The sequence below is a fragment of the Cyanistes caeruleus genome, chromosome 4 (assembly GCF_971803275.1).
Source record: "Cyanistes caeruleus chromosome 4, bCyaCae1.hap1.1, whole genome shotgun sequence".
Classification (NCBI taxonomy): Eukaryota; Metazoa; Chordata; class Aves; order Passeriformes; family Paridae; genus Cyanistes; species Cyanistes caeruleus.
The window spans coordinates 50045297-50068820 of record NC_141704.1 but is presented as its reverse complement, the minus strand read 5'-3'; the positions used below and the strand labels follow the sequence as shown (position 1 = coordinate 50068820).

General features: G+C 36.8%; 1 protein-coding gene across 3 annotated transcripts in view; it reads left to right on the top strand.

The window, feature by feature from the left end:
* The first annotated feature begins 893 nt into the window (after nt 1-893).
* USP15 (ubiquitin specific peptidase 15) overlaps nt 894-23524 on the top strand; it is a 60025-nt gene continuing 37394 nt past the window's right edge. Inside the window, exons 1-5 of one of the 3 annotated variants that reach the window (XM_086884589.1) lie at nt 894-1078; nt 11978-12105; nt 15132-15262; nt 16703-16829; nt 21625-21770. In XM_086884589.1, the coding sequence (XP_086740715.1) occupies nt 990-1078; nt 11978-12105; nt 15132-15262; nt 16703-16829; nt 21625-21770 (621 nt within the window). In that variant the 5' untranslated portion in view covers nt 894-989. Of the gene's footprint in view, nt 1079-11977; nt 12106-15131; nt 15263-16035; nt 16084-16702; nt 16830-21624; nt 21771-23524 lie in introns of those variants that run through there. The other 2 variants (XM_086884590.1, XM_023931416.2) reach the window with 2 other exon arrangements.

The window sequence follows — 23524 nt, the reverse complement described above, 5'->3', positions numbered from 1 at the left end:
ATATCATCATCCTCACTGATAATCCTGACAAAATACTTAGTTAGCTTTGTACTACCCTGTCTGCACAACAGCCTTGCTTTCATTTTTTTTTTGCAGTGCACATATCTAAATAGCACTTTATAGCACTATTTGTAACATGTATAGATTCTATGTGCTAATTAGCTATTAATGCCTAATAGCTTGTAATACTTAACTGGCAGCCTAAGATACATTGCTGGTGTCAGTCACACAATCCGGCTGGGTGTAATGCATTAGGAGGAGGAAGGGGGCTAGGTGTACAATTGCAGGCATTGCCCTTAACGCCAGCTAGATCTACAAGAACGAACTTTTGTTTTCAAATATTTGTAACCGGCACCCCAGCCCTAAATCCCTACAGCGTTTTGATTCTTTGAAATCTCTATACAAACGTGAAGACAGAGAGAATTTGGTTATGTAATGTAATACGTGGCACTTTTTATTTTTTTTCTCTTTGTGTGTATCTGAAATGCCAAGCAACAGGTTGCAGTGTTTGTACAAGGCTCAGGCAAGAGCGACTGAAACAAACACAAGTTATCCCTCGGTTTCTGCAAAGGTCTGGAAAAGCTAATGCGGGTGACACAGACTATTTAAACGCACCACAGTATTTGCACAACACACACCGTTTCATCATATGAATTACGGTGATCCAAACCACTCATCCGGTAGCGAGGCACAAGGGATCTAATTACACCTGCGCTTCGGTCGAGGCGCTGAGGGCACACTGAAGGCACTGAGGGAAATGTCGCCGCCCGTCCCTCCCCGGGGTGGGTGGGGCTGGGGACGGGACGGGTGAACGGGACGAAAGACCTCCCGCTCGCTAGGGGGCGCTGCACCGCCCGGGCCCGCTCCGGCCCCCGCCCCGCGGCTTCTGGGAAGGGCGGGGCGGCGGCCGCCCCCTGCAGGCGTCACTCCCAGCATGCAGCGCGGCGCGCTCCTGCCCCTGCCGCCGCTGCCGCTGCCGGGCGGAGAAGATGGCGGAGGGAGGCGCGGCGGATCTGGAGACCCAGCGCACGGACGTCGCGGCGCTGCTCAAAACCGCCCTCCGCAAGGGCGACACCTGGTGAGGGAGGAGCGGGGGGGCTCGGGCGTACCGGCGCGGGCGGCGCCCCCCGCCCCCGGGGCCGCTTGGCTGCCGGAGGGACCGACCTCCTTCCCCTCGCCCCCCCACCCCGCTCCCGGGGGCGGCTCGACGTCCCTCCCGCTGCCGGGAAAGTGGAGGCGGGTGACAAGGGCAGGGAGGCAGTGCTGTGCCCTCCGCTTCCCGCCGCTCGGTTCCCGCAGCTCCTGCCAGGCGGGGAGCGGCCGCCTGGGTGCGGCGGGGCCTCGGCCTGGCCCGGGCTGCGGGGAGGCACCGAGGTCAGCGCCCTGCGGCGGAGGGCAGGGAGGGAGCGGCGCGGCTGCCGGGGCGCGCCGGCGGGTGGCAGCCCCGGATGGCGGGCCCCGAGCCCGCGGCGGGCTTGTTTTGACTGCGCGAGGAGTATTGAGGTGGGGACGAAGAAGAGCTCTGCAACCAGGCGTTTCTTCCATTATCCGGGTTGAAATGGCCCCGGCTTCACCTTCACGTTGTCAGAAATGGTATCTCTGCCCTGGCCTAGGTGCCCTGATGCCCGTCCGTGGCTGTGATAAGCCTTGAGTTGGAATTTTATTGCGACTGTAAACGTGTTAGCTTCCTAAGAAAGAGCCCCTGAAGGTGTGAACGGACCTTTATGATACCTTTTCGACAATGAACGTTTGAAAAATGTGCTTTTCTGGTCAGTCGTAAAATATTTCTTTGTATGTCATACAAATCGTCAACAGAATAATTCACGGTTGAAAATAATTAGGTTAAATAAGCACCCCTTTTTGCCGTGTATTTGGTAATTGAGCTTTTATAGTTGTAGTTCTGTGAGGCAAGGAAATGAGGCCTTTTTTTAGGAGGGAAAAAAATAAGGAACTGACACTCTTTCACGACTCAACCTCTTCATCTCTTCCTGTGTGAAACTGTCACCCAAAGACAAAGGCTGAAGCATTAACTTACAGAAAATTAACTATGAATACACAGAAGTAGAACTAGCCCACCTCATTTCAGCTGTCATCACTCACTGTTCCAGTTCTATAAAAGACTATATTTAACAGTGTTGATACTGCAGCATGTGTCAGAAGCATACATTCTGATGCATTATTCAAATACTGCTGAGTGTATGTTCAGTTTTGGCATACGAACAGACTGCTCTTGAAACTGGAAGAGTGTAAGAAACTAGAAAAAGGAAATGAATTTGCATGGTAGTGTTGAAAATGACCGGTGGTAGTAAAAGTGTGCTCAGGCTTAATGTCTTTCAAGACTGTATTTTTATGGTTCTGTTGAGCAGTTCCCAGTTCCAAAAACAATGTTTCAAGCAGTTAATATTGTTCAAAGTGATTGTACTTTTATTACTAGTTGACAGCATGACCGAAACAGTAAGTTTACTGTGCTGCGTACGTTTTTTAGTGTGTTCGATATTTTATTACGGAAGAATCAGTTAGGTGGGAAAATCTTCTAAATGTTCTGTGAAAGTATCTAGCTGTGACTGACACTGATATAAGTCAAGTGTTTTAAAACTGAATAAGCTCCAGCGAAGTCCCATTAAGTTTTACCTATGAACTGTTAAATCGAGCTATATAAATGTGTATGCTTGTGCATTCATAGGATTTATGCTTTGAGTGTGCAGCTGTCTTCACAAATTAAAGGGTATGTTTAGTCCAAATGCTTTTTTAGAGGTATTTGTCAATGGATTTTTAATCTTTTGGGACAGTAGTAAGGAAACAACAGTTAAAGTGCTGTAAGCCATGATTCAGAATTGCATTGATTCAGCAATGGCATACCAGCTTGTTCTGTTTGAGCTTTAAAATACCCAAATGCAGTCCTTTTAAAAATGCTGGCTTATACATGGAAAGTCTTTTCCATGCTCTCCAGAATTTAGAGTGGAGAGAGCAATAAGCTACATATGGGAAGTATAAAGCTTTGGGGGTTTTCTCTTAAGAAAAAAGCAACTGAAGAATGAGGCAAATCTTAGAAGCATCTGTGAAGTGGCTGATGAAGTACTTCATGTACACTGCAGAGAGAAAGAAAAAAAGTTGACTTGAAATGCTATATTTTTAGAGTTAGGTATTGGAAGAAGAATTGCTAGAATTAGAAAATAGTTGAATAGGTGGTTTGGTAAGCTGTAGAGTTTGTTCCATTAGATGTTTTCAAGGGTAGCTTGGGAATTGTAGGCATTAAGCTGTATTGCTCAAATGGACAGACAAGATTAGTCTTTTAATTGCTTCAACTGCAGGGACAAGATTTTGGGCTAGTTTGTCTCAGTGATCTTTTTTGCATTCTTTATGGCCAGTTAATCAATTAAACTCTGAGAGACTGAGGATTATTCCATCTCTCCATTTATCTTATTTTTCCAAACATACATTAAACAAACATCAGATTTTTCCAATAAAGAACTTCCTGTGAAGAAAGAACTTACTACTTCTTTTGAATAATGTCTCCTTTCATTAGTATGAAAACTACACTTTTGTTCCACAGAGCTTGAATTAATGTAAGTTTTACTTCTTGCAGTATTGTCCAAAGGATCTTTGGGTTCTGTGGTTGAAAGACCTAGACTTATGCTTAGGAAAAGAAAAAATGCTGCATTTTGTTGTATGTCTCCGTTTTAGCATCCATACAACTATGTCTCACTATTTTGAAATTCTACTGGTGCTTGACAAGTGAGGAGAATTTATTATCTGAGGAGATTTTACCCTCTCATTTAGAATGACAAAAAATTATTGGTTGTTACAGCTGCAGACAAATCTGGGCTCAGTGTCGTCAGAACTTGAAGAGCTGTTGATGTTCATCAGATTTTTAGGCACAGTATAATTTGTGTGACCAACTGGTCTTGATGATGTCATTTAATGCCTTTGTAGCTGCAGTGATATTTTTGAGAACCTTGCCAGGTTTTTTTGTTTTTACAGTATCATGGAAGTACAGTTTTCAGTACTGAAAGTTACTGATCTTGGAATAGTTTTGTTATAGAGGGGAAGAATGTTTCTCTGTTTGACTTATTGGGTGATTTCTCTGTTACTTCTTCACTGTATTAAAGGGTGATTTCTTGATTTTACCTTTAAAACCACCTTTTGCTCTGACTTCCCTGTAGTTCCTGTTCTTTTGTGGCTGTCTTAGTCAGAGATGTTGTCTCAATAGCTCAGATAGGACATTACAAATGCTTTCATACTTTTGACTGCCTCTTGCACATACTGTCCCTCCATGGTCTAGGATATGTAACCACGTTTCTCACCTTTAGGTATCACCTGCCAGTAAATGTTTTACTTAAAGTAATAGTGACTTAAAAATAGCTAACAGCTCAGCAGTCAGTTTTACCACTGATTCTCTCTCTTCATCCCAGGGTTTCCTCACTGTGCTTCTTTCATCTACTGCTTGCCATAACAATTTGTGATCTGATGATAAAATAGAAGTTACTTGGATAACAATTAGACACAGTGAACAAAAACTATCACATGGAGTTTTAGTGGCTAAGGGAACAATTGCAGTCATTAGATGTTTGAATAGGGAATACCAAGTAGCAGTAGAAATATGTACTGTATACAAAATGTATTAGTGAAACCATTCTACTGTCCAGTTCTGGTGTCCACATGTGACAGAAGGTGTTCATTTAGATTAAGTTCAGGCATCTCAAAATCTCACAGAGCAAGCAGAGGCCTTGTCTTTCAGAGAAGAGCTTAGAGAACCTTTATCTGTTTTCCTAGAATTTTGGGTTGTGTGCTGAAATAGTTACGTAAGAGGAAGATGTCTTCTAGGATAAAGATTTTTTAACAAGCAGATAAAGATTTAAGACACTATGTAAACTGGAGCTAGTCAGGTTTAGGCCAGAAGGAAGATGTTGATTTTCAGCCCTGTTAGCCAATGAATTTTGGTGCCAGTCACCACTTCACAAGAGTGATGAGATAGATTCTTAATCTCTTCTTGGTTTTTAGGACTTGCAACTTAGTAAAACCACAGCAGTATTGTTTCTTTAGTTTTCAGATGTGTCTGATACACATCACTTCTGAAGCTCTGCTGAACCTAGGTAGAGTACTGTTGTTATCCAAGGAGTACCTTTCTTGGACAGTGAAACAAATGTTCTTTCCTTAAACTGTGGGAATTTCATTGCCTTTTCCATTGTTAATACTTGGTCACTGAAGAGAGTAAGTAAAAATGAAGTGGGGTAAAAATCCTTTCCCGTGAGTGATTAGTAGATATGTAAAGTTCAACCTTAAAGGACTTTTCTTCCAGAAGTTAATTTCTCTGCTGAACATAAGCATTTTATTTCTAGCTGCAGTGAAAACTCATGAATCTTGATGAACAGACGTCTGTAGCCCTGCTTAAAAACCCTGCAGTGCCCATCATTGATGACAGCCTTGATGCTGAAGTGCTTAGCTTTGATAGCATTTTACACAGTGGTCTTCAGAGAACATGCTGAGTTGGAAGGGGACCCACAAAGATCCTCAAGTCCAGCTCAGCCCTGCGCAGGATATCCCCAAGAGTTAGGCCATGTACCTTTTTCTCACTACTGTCCTCTCAGTGTTTTCCACATTTCGTTGTCCATCATTGCATTGTACATGAGCAGAACCTAGATTGGAAGTTAATGGAAGATTTTACTTGATTTTACTGAGGGCATGATGAGAAGTTATGGACCTGGACTTCAATCATATTCATAATGATATTCTAAATTATTTTGATAACCTCATGAAATGAGAAACAAGGAACGCTATGTCAATATTCCAAGGATAGAGTAAGAGTTGGATGGGCTTGTTGTTTTTTTTTATTCAAATGAGGTTTAAGTTGCTGATTTTGACTTTTAAATCTTGTGGTTGAAGTTTGGTGTTAGGTTTCTCTCACTGCCAGTGGAATGGTGCTGCATGTGACCAGTGGCTTACAATGATTTAAATTCTTCTGGACAGTACTTAGAGTGGAAATTAGTAGATGCATTTTTATTGTGTTAATTGATTAGGTGGGGTGAGAGCATGTTAAAATCAAGTGTGTTCCAGGTTTTTGCCTGAAAATTGATTTGTTAGATTATTTTTTAATGAAAAGTCTTTACTTAAATGGAGAATTTCTAAGAGTATACAAAATACTTACATGATTAATATAATATTCACACTGAAATTTTAACATAAATTTAACATAATTTTTGACATAATTTTAAATAAAATTTTAACATAAAATTGCCCTCCACTAATTTTGACTCAATCATACTTTTTGGTCTATCTCTTGGTGGTATGGATGAAGAGTGTGCTGCTTAGGCTACTGCAGCACATTATGGGAGTGGAGCTTATTGTTTGCTGTAGTGAGAATTTGATTAGTTGATTTGAAATCTTGGTGCATTTTATTGAACTAAACACTTATTTCTGAAGAGGAGTCTGGAATACTTAGATGGATTTCTTGAAAATGGCAGGTAAACTATATAATTTATTTTGTCTTTGGCCCCTGCTTTTTTTTCTTGTGTATTTACCTATATTTTGAATAAAAAGATGGTATGGTTTCTGTGATAGAGTAGAGTAATTATTGCCATTTTGAACTTGAACTTGTTAATTCTGGAAGAAAATTGAATTTGAAGGCATCCATTAATTATAAGTGTGTTTGGTCAAGCAAGTTTTGTCACCTTGAAGTGGAAATACAGATACAAACCCATTCTTATATTTGTATTTTTATAGTTGTGGTTGTGCAAGAGCAAAAATCAGATGCTGTGCCTTTAAGCAGAAGTCCTAATTTGCTTTCTGCAAAACAGTTGTTCCACTTTGTCCTCTGTATTGCTTAATCTGTACTCATGCACTGTGAGGAGAGTAAAAAAAGTCCTCACCTATCTCTCTGGACAATTTGCACAGTTTTACTGTTAAAAGTGAAATAGCTTCTGTTCAGAAGATATGATGTCCCAGCAGTATACAGTGCAGAATGAATGTCTCTCTGGGAAATGTCTTTATTGCATATTAAAGCTTTTTGTTTTGATTTTGAGAGCTGGTATATTGGTCAATATAAATAAATCTAGGTTACAGGTTAATTTTTTCTATATATAATTGTCACAAGCATTCAGAATGCTTTTGACAGCAGTGGGAAATACCAAGATCTTAGTCATACTGTTCAGATATTTTTCTATCAACTTGGATGTTGAGGTAAAGAATGAATGCTGTTCTACTTGTGTAATGTTTCTATAATGTTAATTAGGTTTATTAAGTCAAAACATGCAGTAAATCACAAGTGAACTTGAATTACATTAAAAAGTTACAAACCATGGGAGAATTTTAGAAATCGGTTAGTAAGCTTCCTGTAGTATTTTCTTTTGTTCAATGAACAATATCCATGTAGTCATGCAGCTGTGAAATTTTAAAACTTCCATAAACTTAAAATTGATTTTTATTATTTGTTGAGTTTTTATTTAAGACATGAAGGTGTATTTACAAGTCTTGTAATAGCTTCAGATTTTTGTGCTTGTAAGTTAATCTGCAAAGGCTGTAAGTCATCCTATTTTGGGCTGCCTTGAGTCTCTACAGTTGATCTTTTGGTCATACATAAGGATACGATATTTTCTGGTAAATTTAACTGGGTGACCCCATTTTATTGGATTTGCATGGCAGAGTGTTGGTAGCAGGGTTGCTACAGGGGTGGCTTTTAGGAGAAGCTGCCAGAAGCTTCCCCTAGGTCTTAGAGAGCCAGTGCCAGCCGGCTCCAGATGGACTGACCACTGACCAAGGCCAAATATCCCAAATTGAAAGGGACCCATAAGGAACATCAAATCCAACTTCCTGCTCTTTTCAGGACTGCCTAAAGCTAAACCATATGGCTAAGAGTGTTTTCCAGGTGATTCTTGAACTGACTGGCTTGATGCTGTGACCACTTCCCTAGGGAGCCTGTTCCAGTGACTAGCCACCCTCTCAGGCTTTTCATGATGTCAAGTATGAACTTCCCCTGTTGCAGCTTCATTCTGTTTCCATGTTGTATTCCATTATCTGGCATTCCAGAGGATTCTAGAGTATAAATTGTCCCTTGTATATGATAATCCACTTCAGACAGGCAAGGAACATTTTACAGAAGAGAGCAGATATATCTTATGAAGCAATCTGAAGCTCTGCTCAGAAGTAAATACTGGGTAATGAAGTAGGCCAGACTTGAATTGAGAACATATTCATGTGTTCTATAGTTCTTGATTCTACTTGCACAAAGAAAATTTTAGTATACATAATATAACCAAGAAAAAACTCCTAAAGCTAATTAAACTGTACAAATACTTCCAGTATTGTTAATACTGAAAATTCCATATTTGAGTATAATTTTCAGCAAATGGTACGTACGTGTATAGTTATGCTTACTTTTAGGTAAAGGTTTGGGACTATTCCATTGTTCTGTGTTACTGACCAGTTGGCTCTAAGTGACTTGGTTGTACTGTTTCCTACAAACAATTTGAGGTTACTGATTTATTTGAAATACCTATAAATGTCAGTTATCTGCTGTTTTAGAGTTAACCAGTTCATTTGACTGTGCAGTTGTCTTAGTTTTTAAGGTTTGCCCCTCAAAGCAGAATATCTAGAAATTTGAACTGTTCTTGAATTTAATCTTTGTTCAAATCCTCTAAATTTGTTTTACGGCAGAAGATGGATTGGTTATCCTGCTCACTAGCTAAACTGATGACATTCCAGAGAGCAAAGTTTGTGTTTCCTGGTTGAGTGGAATCTTGATTTCATCAGTTAATAAACATTTCATAATCATAATTCTTAAAAGTGGACAGGCCATACATTTTAACTTTGATGGGGAGTTCTGGGGTAGCCTTCTTGGTCAGGTCCACAGTTCAGAAAACTATTGCAGCATTTGGATCTCCTTCCTGCATTAGGTAATAGTAACAAAAATAAAAGCAAAACATTGTACCAATTTTAATGTAAATATATGTTGGTCTCTGTTTTACTAATGGATGGTAAGCTATTTTTGTATCTGGGACAACACACATTACAGGGAAGTGTATTTGGTCCAAGTGCATGCCCCAAGTTTTTAATATTTTTTCCTTAAAAAAGGATCAGATATCATTTAAGAAATGAGGGTTTAGCAGATATAGTTCTGTTTACTTGAGTTTCCTCTTAAATTGGACGTCCCTCATCGATAATACTTAGTTTTCAGGTGGTTGATTGTATCATGGATATTATGACACTGATGAAAAGATAAATTAAGTTGCCTTCCAGTGGTTTGCCTTCTCTTGTGCAGATGAGTAGTCTTGTTGATCCTGGTGAGAATGCTGTATTGAATGTGTTTTTATAGTCAAAAGCTTTAAGTTATAGATCTTTGACTTTTCCCATTAATGCTAAGAAGTCTGGATTTAAGCTACAGGAGTGCTTTAGCAGGTTGATTGGTTTGCCTTAAACTGAGCATGGTGTAATTGTGCTCCTTTTTTTTTCCCTTCCCCGCCATAATCTTTAATGTGGCATATCCTTCTTGCGTAAAATGAGGATAGTATATGGCATTTGAATGCAAATTTCTGGTTTCCCTAATCTTACTGGAAAAGTAGTATTTCATGTCTTGATTAAGAGCAAATTCTTGTAATGGGGTGTTCTGGTTTTGGTGAGGACACGGTGAGGGAGTGAAGCCGGGAGGCCAACCCTGGGTATATCCAAGTTATTATGCTCTAGCACCCCCAGGGGTGGGAGTCAAGGGCTCCTGCCTGGGAGAAGAGGGGTATGGCTTCGGGATGGGAAAAGGTATGGTGGGAGGGGAAACCCATCCACCATTGTTCACTGTCCCCCAGGATGAGCATTTTGTGTGTAAGGCACCCTCTTTTCTACACCACTGTTATTAATATTGTTGCTGTTACTGTTTGTTTTTCTTATCTCATTTCTGTTTCCAGTAAATTGTTACTATCTCAGCCTGTAATCTCTGCTTTTTAATGGGGTGGGAAAATGGGAGCAGTTTATGGGGTTTTGGGGTTTTTTTATTCCAAATACTAAATTGGGGAATACCATTCTTAAACCAGGATAGGAGATATTATGGCTACTGTGACTGTGTTCAGTAATACCTCAAAATAGCTTTTCTCACCTGTACCAGATTTCTATTGAAGCAAAAGTAGTAGAATGTTCATTAAAACACTTAATATTGATAAAACATAAATACATGTGTATATGCACATACATGCCTATAGCCAGTGATTTGCTGTAAGAATTCACATATATATAGACACATATATAGTGTCTGCTAGCATTTTTCAAAATTCATACATGCAAATTTTTTTTCTTGGCTAAGTAAATTCAGTAAATTTCCTTTTCCATGTAATGCAAGTTACCTCTACTTTGAGGTAAAGGAGCTTGACTGTGCTGTTTAGTTCTTATCATACTTACACACTTGAATGATTTATAAGTGGCCTTTCAACTTCGTTTTTACAAAAAATACTAAGCTCTTATTTGAGCCTGGAAAGATTTCTAAATTGAAAATTCTGAAATGTGAAGGGAAGTGATGAAAGATTTTTTGCACTTTGTGTTAGGAAACAGAAATGTTACAACATTTCTCTTAGGGAGGACCCTAAAGAGATACTGCACAGTAAATTTTGGTTGATGGCAAAATTAATTGGATATGGAAGAAGAAAGCTGATGAAATGTTGAAATAGATAGTGTTGAATATCTAAAATCTGTAAAAGTGGACCCCAGGCTTTCTCACACTTAAATTTTATTATCAAAAATTTGTATTAATCACTCTGTTACCTAGGGTGTGATAAGACATTTAACACAAAGCATTTGAAAAGTAAAATGATTCTCCAGGCACAGTAATTTCTTTGTCATTAATTAAAGGCAGTTTGCCTGCATGATAGTTTTTCTTCTGTGTAAAATTATATCATTCCTTCTTAAGACTTATAGTTCATTCAAATTTAGGTCAAGAAAGTAGAAGCCAGTGGGACGAGGTTAGCAGGTTTGGTGGGACTGCATTCATGACCACACACAGTTACAGCTCTTATGGAATATAGCTGGATGGCCACAGCAGAAGAGAAAGGGGAGAATGCTACTGGCCTTAAGTATGTTCATGAGAATGGAAACTTAGTGTATAAAGCAAGTCAGATTAATCAAATTCAGCTTCATGTTAACATAGTTGCAAAAGGTTTGGGACCGACCAGGCAGAAGATGATGAATACTTCTAGGAAGGAGAAATAATGCATATGGTATCTTAAAAAAAAAAATAAAAATCTGAGCATCACTGAACAAATTTGGTATCTTGATCTTAAAGAAATTCTAGACAAAAAGGTACGAAATGTAGGTATCACTGGACTTGGTAAAAGCCAGACTGTGACAACAGTTTAATCTGGGTAAAAATACTGTAGAGCTGAGATTAGAGATATAATCGCTTTATACGGAAGTGTGATGTTGATAATTATTTGTAGGAGGAACATCTAGTCCTCTGTCAAAAGCAGAGCATTTACTGTTTGTGTTGATGTTGACTCAGAAGAAGAAAACACGCTCTCTTGTTCTTGACAAGGCATCAGAGTTCTGAAGTTAATTTTAAGTTGCACAAGAATGTTATAAATAAAACTCCAGCAGTAGACAATTCCTTATTAAAAGTTCTCTCTCACTTTTTAAAAGGCTTTCTAATTATAGAGATTTAACTTGAATCTCCCAAATTCAAAAATCAAGAGTAGGAATTAAAGGTGACAATCCTTCATGCTAAAAAAGGGTTGGTTTTTTTTATTTTCTTTTTCAACTTACCATTTTTCAACCTCTGATATGTTGTATTGCCAGTCTTGCAAAAACTGTACCTGGTGCTGTCAGTGAGATATTTAACTGACCACAGGTAAAGTCCTTGCTGGTAGGAGATGCTGATAATGGTTAGCAGAGCAAAGAGAAAAGCATTGTCATTTCACAGGGCTGATGAATGCTGGTGCGTTATCATGAACGAGGTAGGAAGTAGTAGCATGCCAATAATTAATAATATGTATGTCTTCTTCCTTTTAAGGTATCTAGTGGATAGTCGCTGGTTCAAACAGTGGAAAAAATATGTTGGTTTTGACAGCTGGGACAAATACCAGATGGGAGATCAGAATGTGTACCCTGGTCCTATTGATAACTCTGGACTACTCAAAGGTAACTGCTTCTCACTGCAAAATAAGCCAATTGTACATTAAGTGTGAAATTGTCACAGGTAGTTCATCTTTTGAAGCTGGCAGTGTAAATGAACCTCAGCATATACAAAGGTAAAAATTTGGGTTTCTTTTCAGACCATGACAACGGAACTGGAATAGATTTCCCTAATAAATCACAATTTTTTAAATATAATTATTGGAACTTCTTTGTGATGGTAACAAAATATGGAATAATGTACAAATTCTTGGTTTATAATGAGATTTTGAGTTATCCTGAGAACTGAAAATTAGTCAAGTTACCAAAAAGATAGCTTGAATTCACTATGATTTCTCTTTTTTGGTAGTTTAACCAAATTGGTTGATTTAAATTAAGATTTTTAACTTGAATTCTAAAACTTACTTCTGTAAATGAGCCCCAAGTCTTTACTTTAGTTCTGGTACAATTGAAGCAGTGGTATTATTCAGTTCAATGACTTAAGTTGTGTAAAATGATAATTTTCTATATTCTTTATGGTCTTGTAAGGATCTTAAACTCTGTCACTACTATAATTACTCAGGTCTGACTGACTTTTGCTGAACTGTGGCCAAATTTGTGAACACAGGTCTCGGAATACTCTCCCACATATTTTAATCTTCACATCAAATTCTGTAATTAATGTCCAGTATCAAAATACCATTAAAGCTGTTAATACTTAATCTTCAAAATCTAGTAGATAGAAAACTGAGCAGATGATTAATTGGTTTTCTTCTTTGCAGTCACAGGTAATGTAATAATACTGCTTGTTCTATTGGCACGTAGTAATACCAGTTTTTCCAACTTCATGGGGTTTATGATGAACTCTTGACTTTCTTAATTCAAAACTTCTGTATTTAGTATCTCATTATTTTACAAATTAAATGTTAAAGATGATTGTGTCTTTCATAAAACTTGCTGTACCATATTCTACTAATTGAGTGTGAATGAGTGTGTACATCTGACACTGACTAGTGCCTTTGTAGAAGGTGCTGTATTGTCATATACGTCAATATGTTGTCTTCCATCCAGAAACTTTAATGTCTTTTTGCCTCAGGTGAGTGTTGAGTTTTGTTTTCTGAAATATGAGGATTTAGATTTTTGTGCGTTCTTGTAGTGAGGCAGGGATGTGCAGGTGATACATCTCAGTGACATCAGATGTAGCAACATCTTATCCTCAGTGAGGTAGTATTAGCTTATTCTCTATTTTGTGTCTTCCATTTCAAAAATAGGTGTTTTCTAGTTGTGCTAAGCACTGTTAGTTTATCTGTACCATTTATAATTCAATCTACATACATGTTCAGATTATGTTTAAAGTTACTGTTGTCATCAAGCTTACTTTAGGATTGGCTGTCCAAATTTGAAGTCATGTTAACCATTTTCCTGAAAGCTTCTGAAAACCTGTGTTCTGTTGTTTTGACACTACCAGCGTCCCTTTCAAAATAAACAGCATCAGGGGTTGTGAGCTTAATTTTTTGCTCATTCATGGTTCTAAACTATAGCTGTACATTGGCAGTGATTCCATGCAATCAGTTACCCTCCAACATCTACTATTCCTATTAAAATTAAAGGCATTAGTGCCCAGCAAATAATAGCTTTCTCTTTCACCCACTGCAGAGCAACAATCCTCTGTACTAGGTTTTCTATGTAGCATAAACTGACTCTGAAACTGTTTGGATTTTAGTCTTGTCTTTGGCACAAAGTTATGCCCTAGCTGCTCTCATGCTGCTCTCCTTAAATATGTGCATTTGATACAAAGGATCAAAAAATCTAAAATGGACATGCTTTCTCAGATATTCTGCTGTGTAATGCAGTGATAAGGAAAACTGTAATTGAATTCATGAAAGACTGATTCCAGGAAACTGAAGCAGTATGTTGTGCTTATATTACTTAAATGCTTCTCCCTTGTTTCCAGAACATTTGGATAAAGTGAGAGCAATGAAAAGTAACAGGTAGAGATTTCAGTTAATCTCAACATGTGCAAAAAATATCGAATGTGATGTAATGCACGTGTCATGTTCAAAGGAAGAGATACATCGTCAAAGTGGGCACAAGGAAGGAGGTATTTAGAGTAGCTGATTGTTTATCAAAGAAAATGGTGTTGTATATGAGGGACTGAGTTGTCAGAATCAGGGAATCTGTTTGATAGTTCGGGAAAAAAAATAACCTAAAAGAAATGTTGGTATTTTTAGGAGATAATAGAATCCAAATTATACCTTCTTACAATATAAGATCAGTGCAGAAATACCATATGAATCTTGTGAAGAGTTACACAAACTTGGAGAAGTGCTTGTGGATTTCTCACACTGTGCTCCCAGTTACAATGTGATGCTTCCATATGGAGGGACAGCTGCCCTAAATGTTTGAAGCTCAAAGTGGCTCACATCTGGAATCACCTCTCAGACCTAAAAGACAGCTGCTAGTAATAAGGATTGAATGAAAGCTAAAAGCATGCTGCTTACCTTAAGAGATTCCAAGTTGTGCTTCATTCAAGTGCAACATCTCGCCTTCCCTGCAAGGAATTTTGTAGTGACTGTTTCCAGAGCACATAGGATCCTTTAAATAAGAGGTTGTACCAGGCTACTTTCCTGGTCTGACACAGGGTGAATGACTTTAAACTTTGTTTTGAATCTACAGTTAAATACTCATTCTCATTTTCAGCTGTGGAAATATCCATGATGATGTGGGAATATGTGTGAAGTGAGTGGGAGAAATGAATTGGTTTCTCTGAAAGCTAGGAGGATGGTGTATGATAACAAACTAGGGGCTTATAATTGCATGGCAATATAAAGTTGTCACTCATACAGTAAAGGAATACCACCTGTGATAGGTGTACTAAGCATGAACTGGATAGTTTGTCTACATCGTTTCAGAAGACCTGCTTTGAACACCATAATACTAGTAACATAATTGTGACTCAAAGTGTTTTGTCTGTTGTTCATGTGAAAAATGTTACATTAAAACCTCAAGTACAGAATTCCAGTATTCAAGTGAAAATAACCTTTCTCTTATAGATGGTGATTCTCAGTCTCTCAAGGAACATCTCATTGATGAGCTGGACTACATCCTTTTGCCAACTGAAGGCTGGAATAGGCTAGTGAGCTGGTACACACTAATGGAAGGTCAAGAGCCAATTGCACGCAAGGTACTCTAACTACTGGGATGAATATGATTCAGACGTAGTCCTGCAAGTATTTTTTTCAGTTTGGGTGGAAGATGGAGGGAGAGAGCAGTGAAATAAGAGTAACTTCCATTCCTCTTGGAAGTAGGTAACTGGAAAAATACATGGAGTATAATGAGTGGCCAGGTAAACTGGCATAGCTTTGTTATTTTCTGGCAATATGAACAGCAGTTATCCTCTGAGAAGCATATTCCAGTTCAGCATTTTTATTTCTGATGCATTTGTCATTCATTATTATTTTTCTTGTCTGCCTTTATGGATTGCTTTTTTTCAGAAACGTGATATTATACTTTTCTTTCATCCCCTTGGTTACACCAGCTATATTTGAAACTTGGATCCAAATTTTAAACTGATAAAATTTTGTATTTGATCTGTGTCAAATGATGTTAAGACTTCTTGTATGTACTACCACTAGAGTGTAATTTTTTATTCTTACAAGTGTCTTGGCCATACTGCATAGTTTTGTTTACTGCCACTATTTTGTTGTGACTCTAGTAGATGAAAACTACGAAGCTGCTTGAATTAAGAAGTTTTTGTTTAAATACCATGACTGACAGTCATTAAAGCTAAGACAAGCAATGATTTTTTTCCCTATGGCACATACATATAAGTTATATTTGTACAGCAGATAGCAGATCTCTCCTAGCAATTAGCTGGTGGCTGTATTTTAACCGTATTTGTCAGATGTATCACATATCAGGCTGATGGTTATTTTTGGAGCAGTCTACATGACTAAGAGTACTGCAGTTACACTTTGGAAGATGAAAGGGAATAACATTTAAAAGGTGACCCTGAATATTTTTTTTCTAAATTTTGCTTTTATTTAAAAACAAAAACATCCTGTATATTGAACTATTCAGTAATCTGTGTTTCAAAAATGAACATATAATAAACAACTGTAATGAGTGGGTAAAATCTTAAATGAATTTATGTGTTATCAGAATGTAAGTGGAAGGTTTTGTTTAAAAATGTGATAGTCAGATTTTACTAGTATTATATTTTTGATAAGTACTCTCTAACTGTGAAAACTTGTTCTTGATGTTCTGAGGAAGTAGTATGCAATGAATGTATTTGGAAATCAGAGTAGCTTTGGCTGTTTTTACTTTCTGATCAATTATCTTTGGATCAAGGTTGCATAGTTGTGATTTCTGCTGTACTTAACACTTTGAAAGTCGTGTTATGCGCAGGTAACACATCATCATGGAAAAAAAATACTTTCTAGTTTACTGTATTACTAAAAAGTTATAGGAGAATTAAAATAGGAGAATATTTTAGTTCTAGCTTTTTGCATTTGTTGTCTTCTATTATGTGAACTTCAGTTTCTTGAAGAGTTCTCCAAAATATTTTGAAGTGTGTGTATATGAAAACATTCAGACTGATATGTGATCCTGTTCTGTTTTTCAGGTCGTTGAACAGGGTATGTTTGTAAAGCACTGCAAAGTAGAAGTATATCTAACAGAATTAAAATTGTGTGAAAATGGAAATATGAACAATGTTGTCACACGAAGATTTAGTAAAGCTGATACAATAGGTAAGCACCACTATTTTCCTAAAAATATGTGATTGGTACTTGTACGTGTAACAAGTTCTGAATAAATGTCTAGATAAAAAAATAGATGGGTGTTTTGACCATTAAAAACAATGGTGGGAGTACTTTTGTCTGGGTCAAAGTTAAAAGTTAACAAATTGGAATATTGAGAGGGTTTAATGCAATTTTAACAATATAGTTGTATGTTCCATTATCTAAGCATCTGCATTAACTTCAGAGGTTTGAGCTTTTAAGGAACTGAATAGTGCGATGCTGTTTATTTGATTTCATAGTATTTTTTCTTGGCTTTTGATGTGTAAGAAATAAATTTTTTGTGTTTCATTAACTAATATGTACTAGTCATATATATGAGGAGATGGATATATTACAAAACATGTGAAAGAATTTAATAAGTTAATGGCTAAAGGTGACCTACAAAGGCAGCATTCTTCACATTGTGAAGTGGCAGGCCAGACACAATCTTTTACAGTAACTGAATCCTCTATTAAACCTCTAACTTACCTTTATTTGTATTTATTTAGACTGCTCATTAGGCATTCTGTCACTGTTTGAAACAGTATTTTGATAATGTATTCGACTTTAAAAATAACAATCAGAACATTTTCAAAGATACTGCTCCTCATTTTTTGGTGTATTTGTGCATGTGTATCTGAGATAAGAGTCTTTCAATCATCTGTATTTATGCAGTTTTATACTTTATGCAGAATTGTACTTTATGCCCTTGGCACTGTATGCCCAGCCATAACTTTGTTTACATTTGTTGACAGCAGTGTATGTTTTTTAGCTTTTGCTTCTCTTCATGTTATGAGTAGTGACTTATACTTACCAGCCTTAAATTCTTTGCAGATTGCTTGCTTTATAACCAATTTTACTTTACTTTACAAGCATTTTACTTGGTTAAGTTTCAATATTTAAGTTAGACCTCTTGTATTAGAATAAAAGCTTTAAAATTGTGAAAATTCTCCTCAAAACAAGGTTCGTGGTTTGTTAATTTGCCTTTTTGAGATTTCATTTGACTTGGGAAGTTATACTTCATTATTTTCTGAGGAAACCAGAAATTTGACAAAAGCAGTTTAGCGTTGTCCTTCCCTTAGGACCAAATGCAAGCTATTTTGCAGCTATACTGAATTTAATTGTATCACTGAAATTATAGGTAGTGTATGACTTTTCTTTCTCTAACCAAAAGCAGGGCATTTTGGAACGACTGTTACTTGAAGGTATATTATTTTTTTCTTAGCAAAGAGAGATTGCAATTATGAATAAATTGTTGTAAATTAATATGAATAAAATTGTAAAGGGTAATGAGAAGCAATCAGAGTCACTGTCAATCCCTTTCCAGACACTGGCCTTGTTTGCTTTCCTGAAACATGGATGATAGGCTCCTGGAAGCCTTTAAAAACACGCCCTTCATGAAATTGAAGCTTCTTGTGCAGAGCACAAAAGCAGAGCCATCCTAGCCAAGGCATCCAAAGGAGTTTGTACCTTAGAAGAAGAGCTAGAAAAATTCAATTCACTTTAAGAGTGAAATAATAACTGATCCCTCTTATTCATTACTAAGATTGTGATTTTCCCCCCCCCTCTATTTCTTACCTTGAGTATATTTAAGATAGTTCTGGAATTCATCAAATACTCAGCTGAAATGCTTATTATTTCAATTAATAATATGCAAGAGGGATCTTATAGAATCTTATTTTTCCCTCTTCCTTGTATATTCCAGTAAGGGATGCATTTTTATTATAGTTGCAGAAGGCTTGTGGTACAAAAGAGTCAATTACAGCCCCACAGAAGTGAGTAGGTACTATGGTCATTTCAAGAAATTTTAAATTTTCTATCCACCATCATTGATTGTATTATTTACTGCACTTAAAAAAAAAGTACAAGACCTTCCTTAATTCACAAAACTGGAGAATATCCTAATATAATACTCACCTATCAGTCTTCAGATATGTGTTATTCCTGGAATACCTTTGCTTTTCCACTCAAACAGAAGCTAAACTAAGCTGTATCAATAAATTAGTACAGAGTCAAGGGCAGACCTAATAATGCCATTCTCTTGCAATGGTACTAGTCACATTGGACATGTTCTTTGGACCTTCTTGGGAAACTCCTGTGACTGAGGACCTTTGCCTTGGAGACAGTGCACAGTGACTTTGAGATTGATTGATGACTAGCTCTCTTGGGGGAGAGGGGATTAATTCTAAATGGAAAGTGAGTTAGACAATAGATGTAGTTGAGGCAGCTTTCCAGCCAAGATGCTGATCCCAGAGAGCATCAGGGCTTCTGAAAATGAGTTAATGATCCATTCAGGAATTTGAATCATATGAAAGTATGATAGAACTAAGTCATCTGCCTAGTATGTTAGAGTTTTACAAAACACAAAATGTCAGAAAGATTGTCTGTAACCTTGGTTATGAACAAATAGGAGTCAGATTGTGTCTACAATGCCATAAAACAATTCAAAAACTGAGCTGATGAACTTCACAGAAGATTATACTAGTGGCTCTGCATCTAATGGACTTTTGCTAGCAAATTGCAAATTAGTAAATGGCATTGATTTATCTCCCTTTTATCTGCTGCAGAATACAAGAACGTAAATGCTTGCCACCCTTGGGGACTATTTATTCTGGAATCAATGACTAGCCTTTTCCTTCTTTATGAAGGAGTGATGACTGTTGACTAGTTCAGACTGACATCTTAACATTAACCTAAGAGTTTCCTTTAGCCAGCATTTGTGATAGCACTGGCCTTTAGGAGCTAGGATATGTTTGTATTATTCATTGAACTTTTTCAGCATCTCATCTAGACTGTTCCAGGAAGTCTTTCAATATAGTACTTAAAGCATGCAGTTGTTTTTAGGAATAAGCTGTATGATTTTTAACACTATAGGGTGTGATCTGTATGGAAGCTGTAACTTTTAACTCTCAAATTGAACTATCTCAGATGGTGGGTATACAGCTGATGGAGTGAGAGGTATCTTAAAATCACAGTTCTTCCTGTCTTTTTTAGATATCATGCTAGCACTAATCATGTAATACACTGGATGTATAGAACTAAAACTCCCCAGGGAAGTGCTGGAGTCCCTGGAAGTGTTTGAGAACTGACTGCATGTGACACTAAATGCTGTGGTTTAATTGATAAGCTGTTGTTTGGTGAAAGGTTGGACTCAATGATCTTGCATGTCTTTTCCAATCTTAATGAATCTCCTGGAGGAGAACCCCATACACAGTGTGACTCAGTACTTATTTGATACGTTTCCATTTATGCTGGAACAGGTACTTCCACTTTAATTCATAAGCCAGCACTCCAGTAATACTTGGTGGGGATGGAAGGAAGAATTATAAAGGGTGCATAGGTTATCTGTTCTTGGAAGTACATAAAAGAATCTTATTTACACAGGCTCAAAAATAGGCATAATAGTCAAGTGGAACATGCTCTTCCCAGAGTCTTGGGCATAATTTGTATCCAATCCAATAAGAATGATTCTTCCTGTCTTGTAATAGTTCTGTAAGCAAAGCTGGAATATATTAAAAATTAACATAATAATGTTAGCTTAGTACTTGTGAAGAAAATGACCTGCCATGCCCAGTTAATTAATTGCCATGATATTAATAGAATGAAAAATTATATTTTGTAAATTCTTCTTTTAGAGAAAGCCATTGATTAATTTCGATTTTCTACTTTTTTTTAACAAGATTGTTGCTGACTAGCTTCATTCTTATATTCAGATATAATTATTTTAATTCATTGGTTGAGAATTGATTCAGACAGTACATGACTTTTTTTTTTTGAAAGCAAACAAATAAGTCTGTTGTCTTATCACATACCTTGTCTATATATCATCTGTTACAAAAACAGATGATCCAGTCTAACACTTGCTTTCAGACTAAAATGTGTGATAACTAGCATAAAAGAAATTGTATTCGGTTACCTACAGTATCTACAAATATTATTTTGGCCCATTGTCATACATTTCACAATGGACTTTTGCAAGGTACTTAAAAAAAAAAGCAGCCAAGTGGGATTGCTGTGATACAGAACTGTACACGTTAGTTTAAAAACCCAATTTTTTAATAAACTCTACTTTTATGTTAGGAGAATAGTGTTAATTAAAAACTTGTTAAATTGTACATAAATTACGCTGCCTTAAAATTATGTTACACTGATTATATTTCTTACATATTCTATATATTTTTTTTATATGTCAGGTAGAGTACGAGCTGGTAGATCTTTTTTCTTTGAATCTTTCAGGGATGTAAAGTCTTTCACCTTCCTTTTAGAATAAATTTATGCACTTCAGTGTTACAGAGTACTCATTTAGACATGTGAATTAATCTTTATATCTATAGTATATACTGTGGTTAGTGCTAATTGCACTCAGATATGAGTAGAAGCATAGAAACAGAAAAGGGTTGATTTAGGGAAGAAAGTGACTTCCTGCACCTGGTTTTGCTACCAGTCTCACTTCTGATAATTTGCTAGCTCCCCACACTCCACTGTTAGCACACTCAGAAATGAGTAGATGGCTCCTGTCTCTGTTATTTATCAACTTCTCTTTATTTGGCCTGCCTTGCTAAGATAGATTCAGTCCTCTGTTTCCATCTTAAAGGCAAGCTAACCAGTAACTTCGTGTTTGTCCTACAAAATGATGCAGTTGTGTGGCAATTTCTCAGATTCATTCATATTTTGAATATGAGGAGACGAATTCTGATGCTTTATTTGACCTTTCACTGTTTGTATATTGAAATGTTAAACTTGTGTTCTTTCCTTCACAAAACAGACACAATTGAAAAGGAGATAAGAAAAATCTTCAATATTCCAGGTGAAAAAGAGACCAGATTGTGGAACAAATACATGAGTAATACTTTTGAACCTTTGAATAAACCAGACAGTACCATACAGGATGCTGGTTTATACCAGGGACAGGTACAGTGAAACATTTTCTTTTCTTGAATACATCTATCCTTTTGCTCATGGAAGTGTTGTTGCACCCAATGATTTTGCTTCTTTTTGAATGGAAATTGATTTCTAATAGATAATGTTAAGGATGGAGGATTTTGTGAACAAATTTGTTGAAATTAAAGTAGTCTTGGTGTGTATTTTCAGGATTAAAGACTGAGAAGAGAGATTAAAGAGAGGATTTAACTCTCCTGATGAATTAAAATTAAAAATTTTAATATACTTCTAAATTTTAAATTTTATGTTTACCAAATTTTATTAAATTGCTGGCATGAATTTGGTAAAATCTAAAATAAATAATTATTCCTAGGATCTTAGATATGTTCCTATAATGAAACTCAAAATCTGAAGAACTTTTAAGGTATTCTAAAAGAATGTCTTGCACTCACATTTCATTGTCTGGTATTCACAAACAAAATAACAAAAAAATGAAAATGTTTTGATAAGAATGACAGAGACAGATGTTTGTAAACCTTCTTTAACATGGGACAGTGTCATAATTTTAAAATCATCACTTCATAGGAGAATTCCTGACAAGATGAATTTTATCTTTCAAGATGAATATATGCAACAAGCATTGAACATTAAACTACAAAATATAAATGCAAACAGGTTGAGCAATTGCATTAATAGAATAACTTTTCAGTTTATTGCACTGATCCTTTAGTCTTCAAATAGAGTTGAATGTTTCTTCAACAGTTGTAGTTCGTGCAGTCATGCTACAAATGTGGATGGATGAAATTTGATTACATTGTTTTGGGCAGGATTATATTAAAGTAACTCCTTTTGCCTTGAAATACTTGACTCTAACCTGCTTCTCAGCAGTATTTATGCTGTATTTCAGTTTTCTTTTATGGCATATAAGGAAGGTAATCAGTGCACCAAAATCACAAAAACTATTGTGTCCTTTAATTTCATGCTGCATGTGCTTAAACTCTCACACAGATCTGTAATTTTAACAGTGCAGAGATCCTACTGGAAGAGCCCATTATCTCCCATAAAAGATTCACATCAAATATGTAACTTGCAAATTGCCTCTCTCCCTGTGAAACATTAACTATGAAGCAAGCATAGTCTAACAAAGCCATGACAAGATCTCTAGGTGACATCTGTACTTTGAGCAAAACAAATACTGTTTAAAGCAGAGTTTAACCAAGGTTTATGAAAATGCTAAATGTCATGGTAGGCCATATGTGTTTAGTCAGTTGTGCTTGTTGACACAACACATAGTTATTTTTCTTGCTGAGCTTCCTAATGTAATAATATTTATTCTGACTATTACAGTCTGTCTAACCTAGTAGTTATAATAGTGTATGTGATTGAGTAAATTAATGCTTTGAATTTATCAGTTAATTTCTGAAGCAAGCCTTTAGGGATTCCATTGAACTCTTCAGTCTAAATCTACTTTTTATTTAATAACCTCTGAGAGCCAGTCAAGGAAGTATGGCAGAATCAGTCTTTCAGGATCAATGACCAAGGATAGCAGACTACTCTGTTCCTGGTAGAAGCTGATCATGATAGAAGGCTTGTTTTCAATCTCATGTTCAAGTGTGTTCTGTCTGAAAATGTGATTACATCTTCAGGTGGCTTATACACAAGATTTTGAACATTAGTACATACCTGAATTTATGTCACAGTGTAGACACATACAGGCACATTATTATTAGTGTCCAGAAACATCAGTGTACAGTTGTGCAGAATTGATTACATTGGAAGTGGGG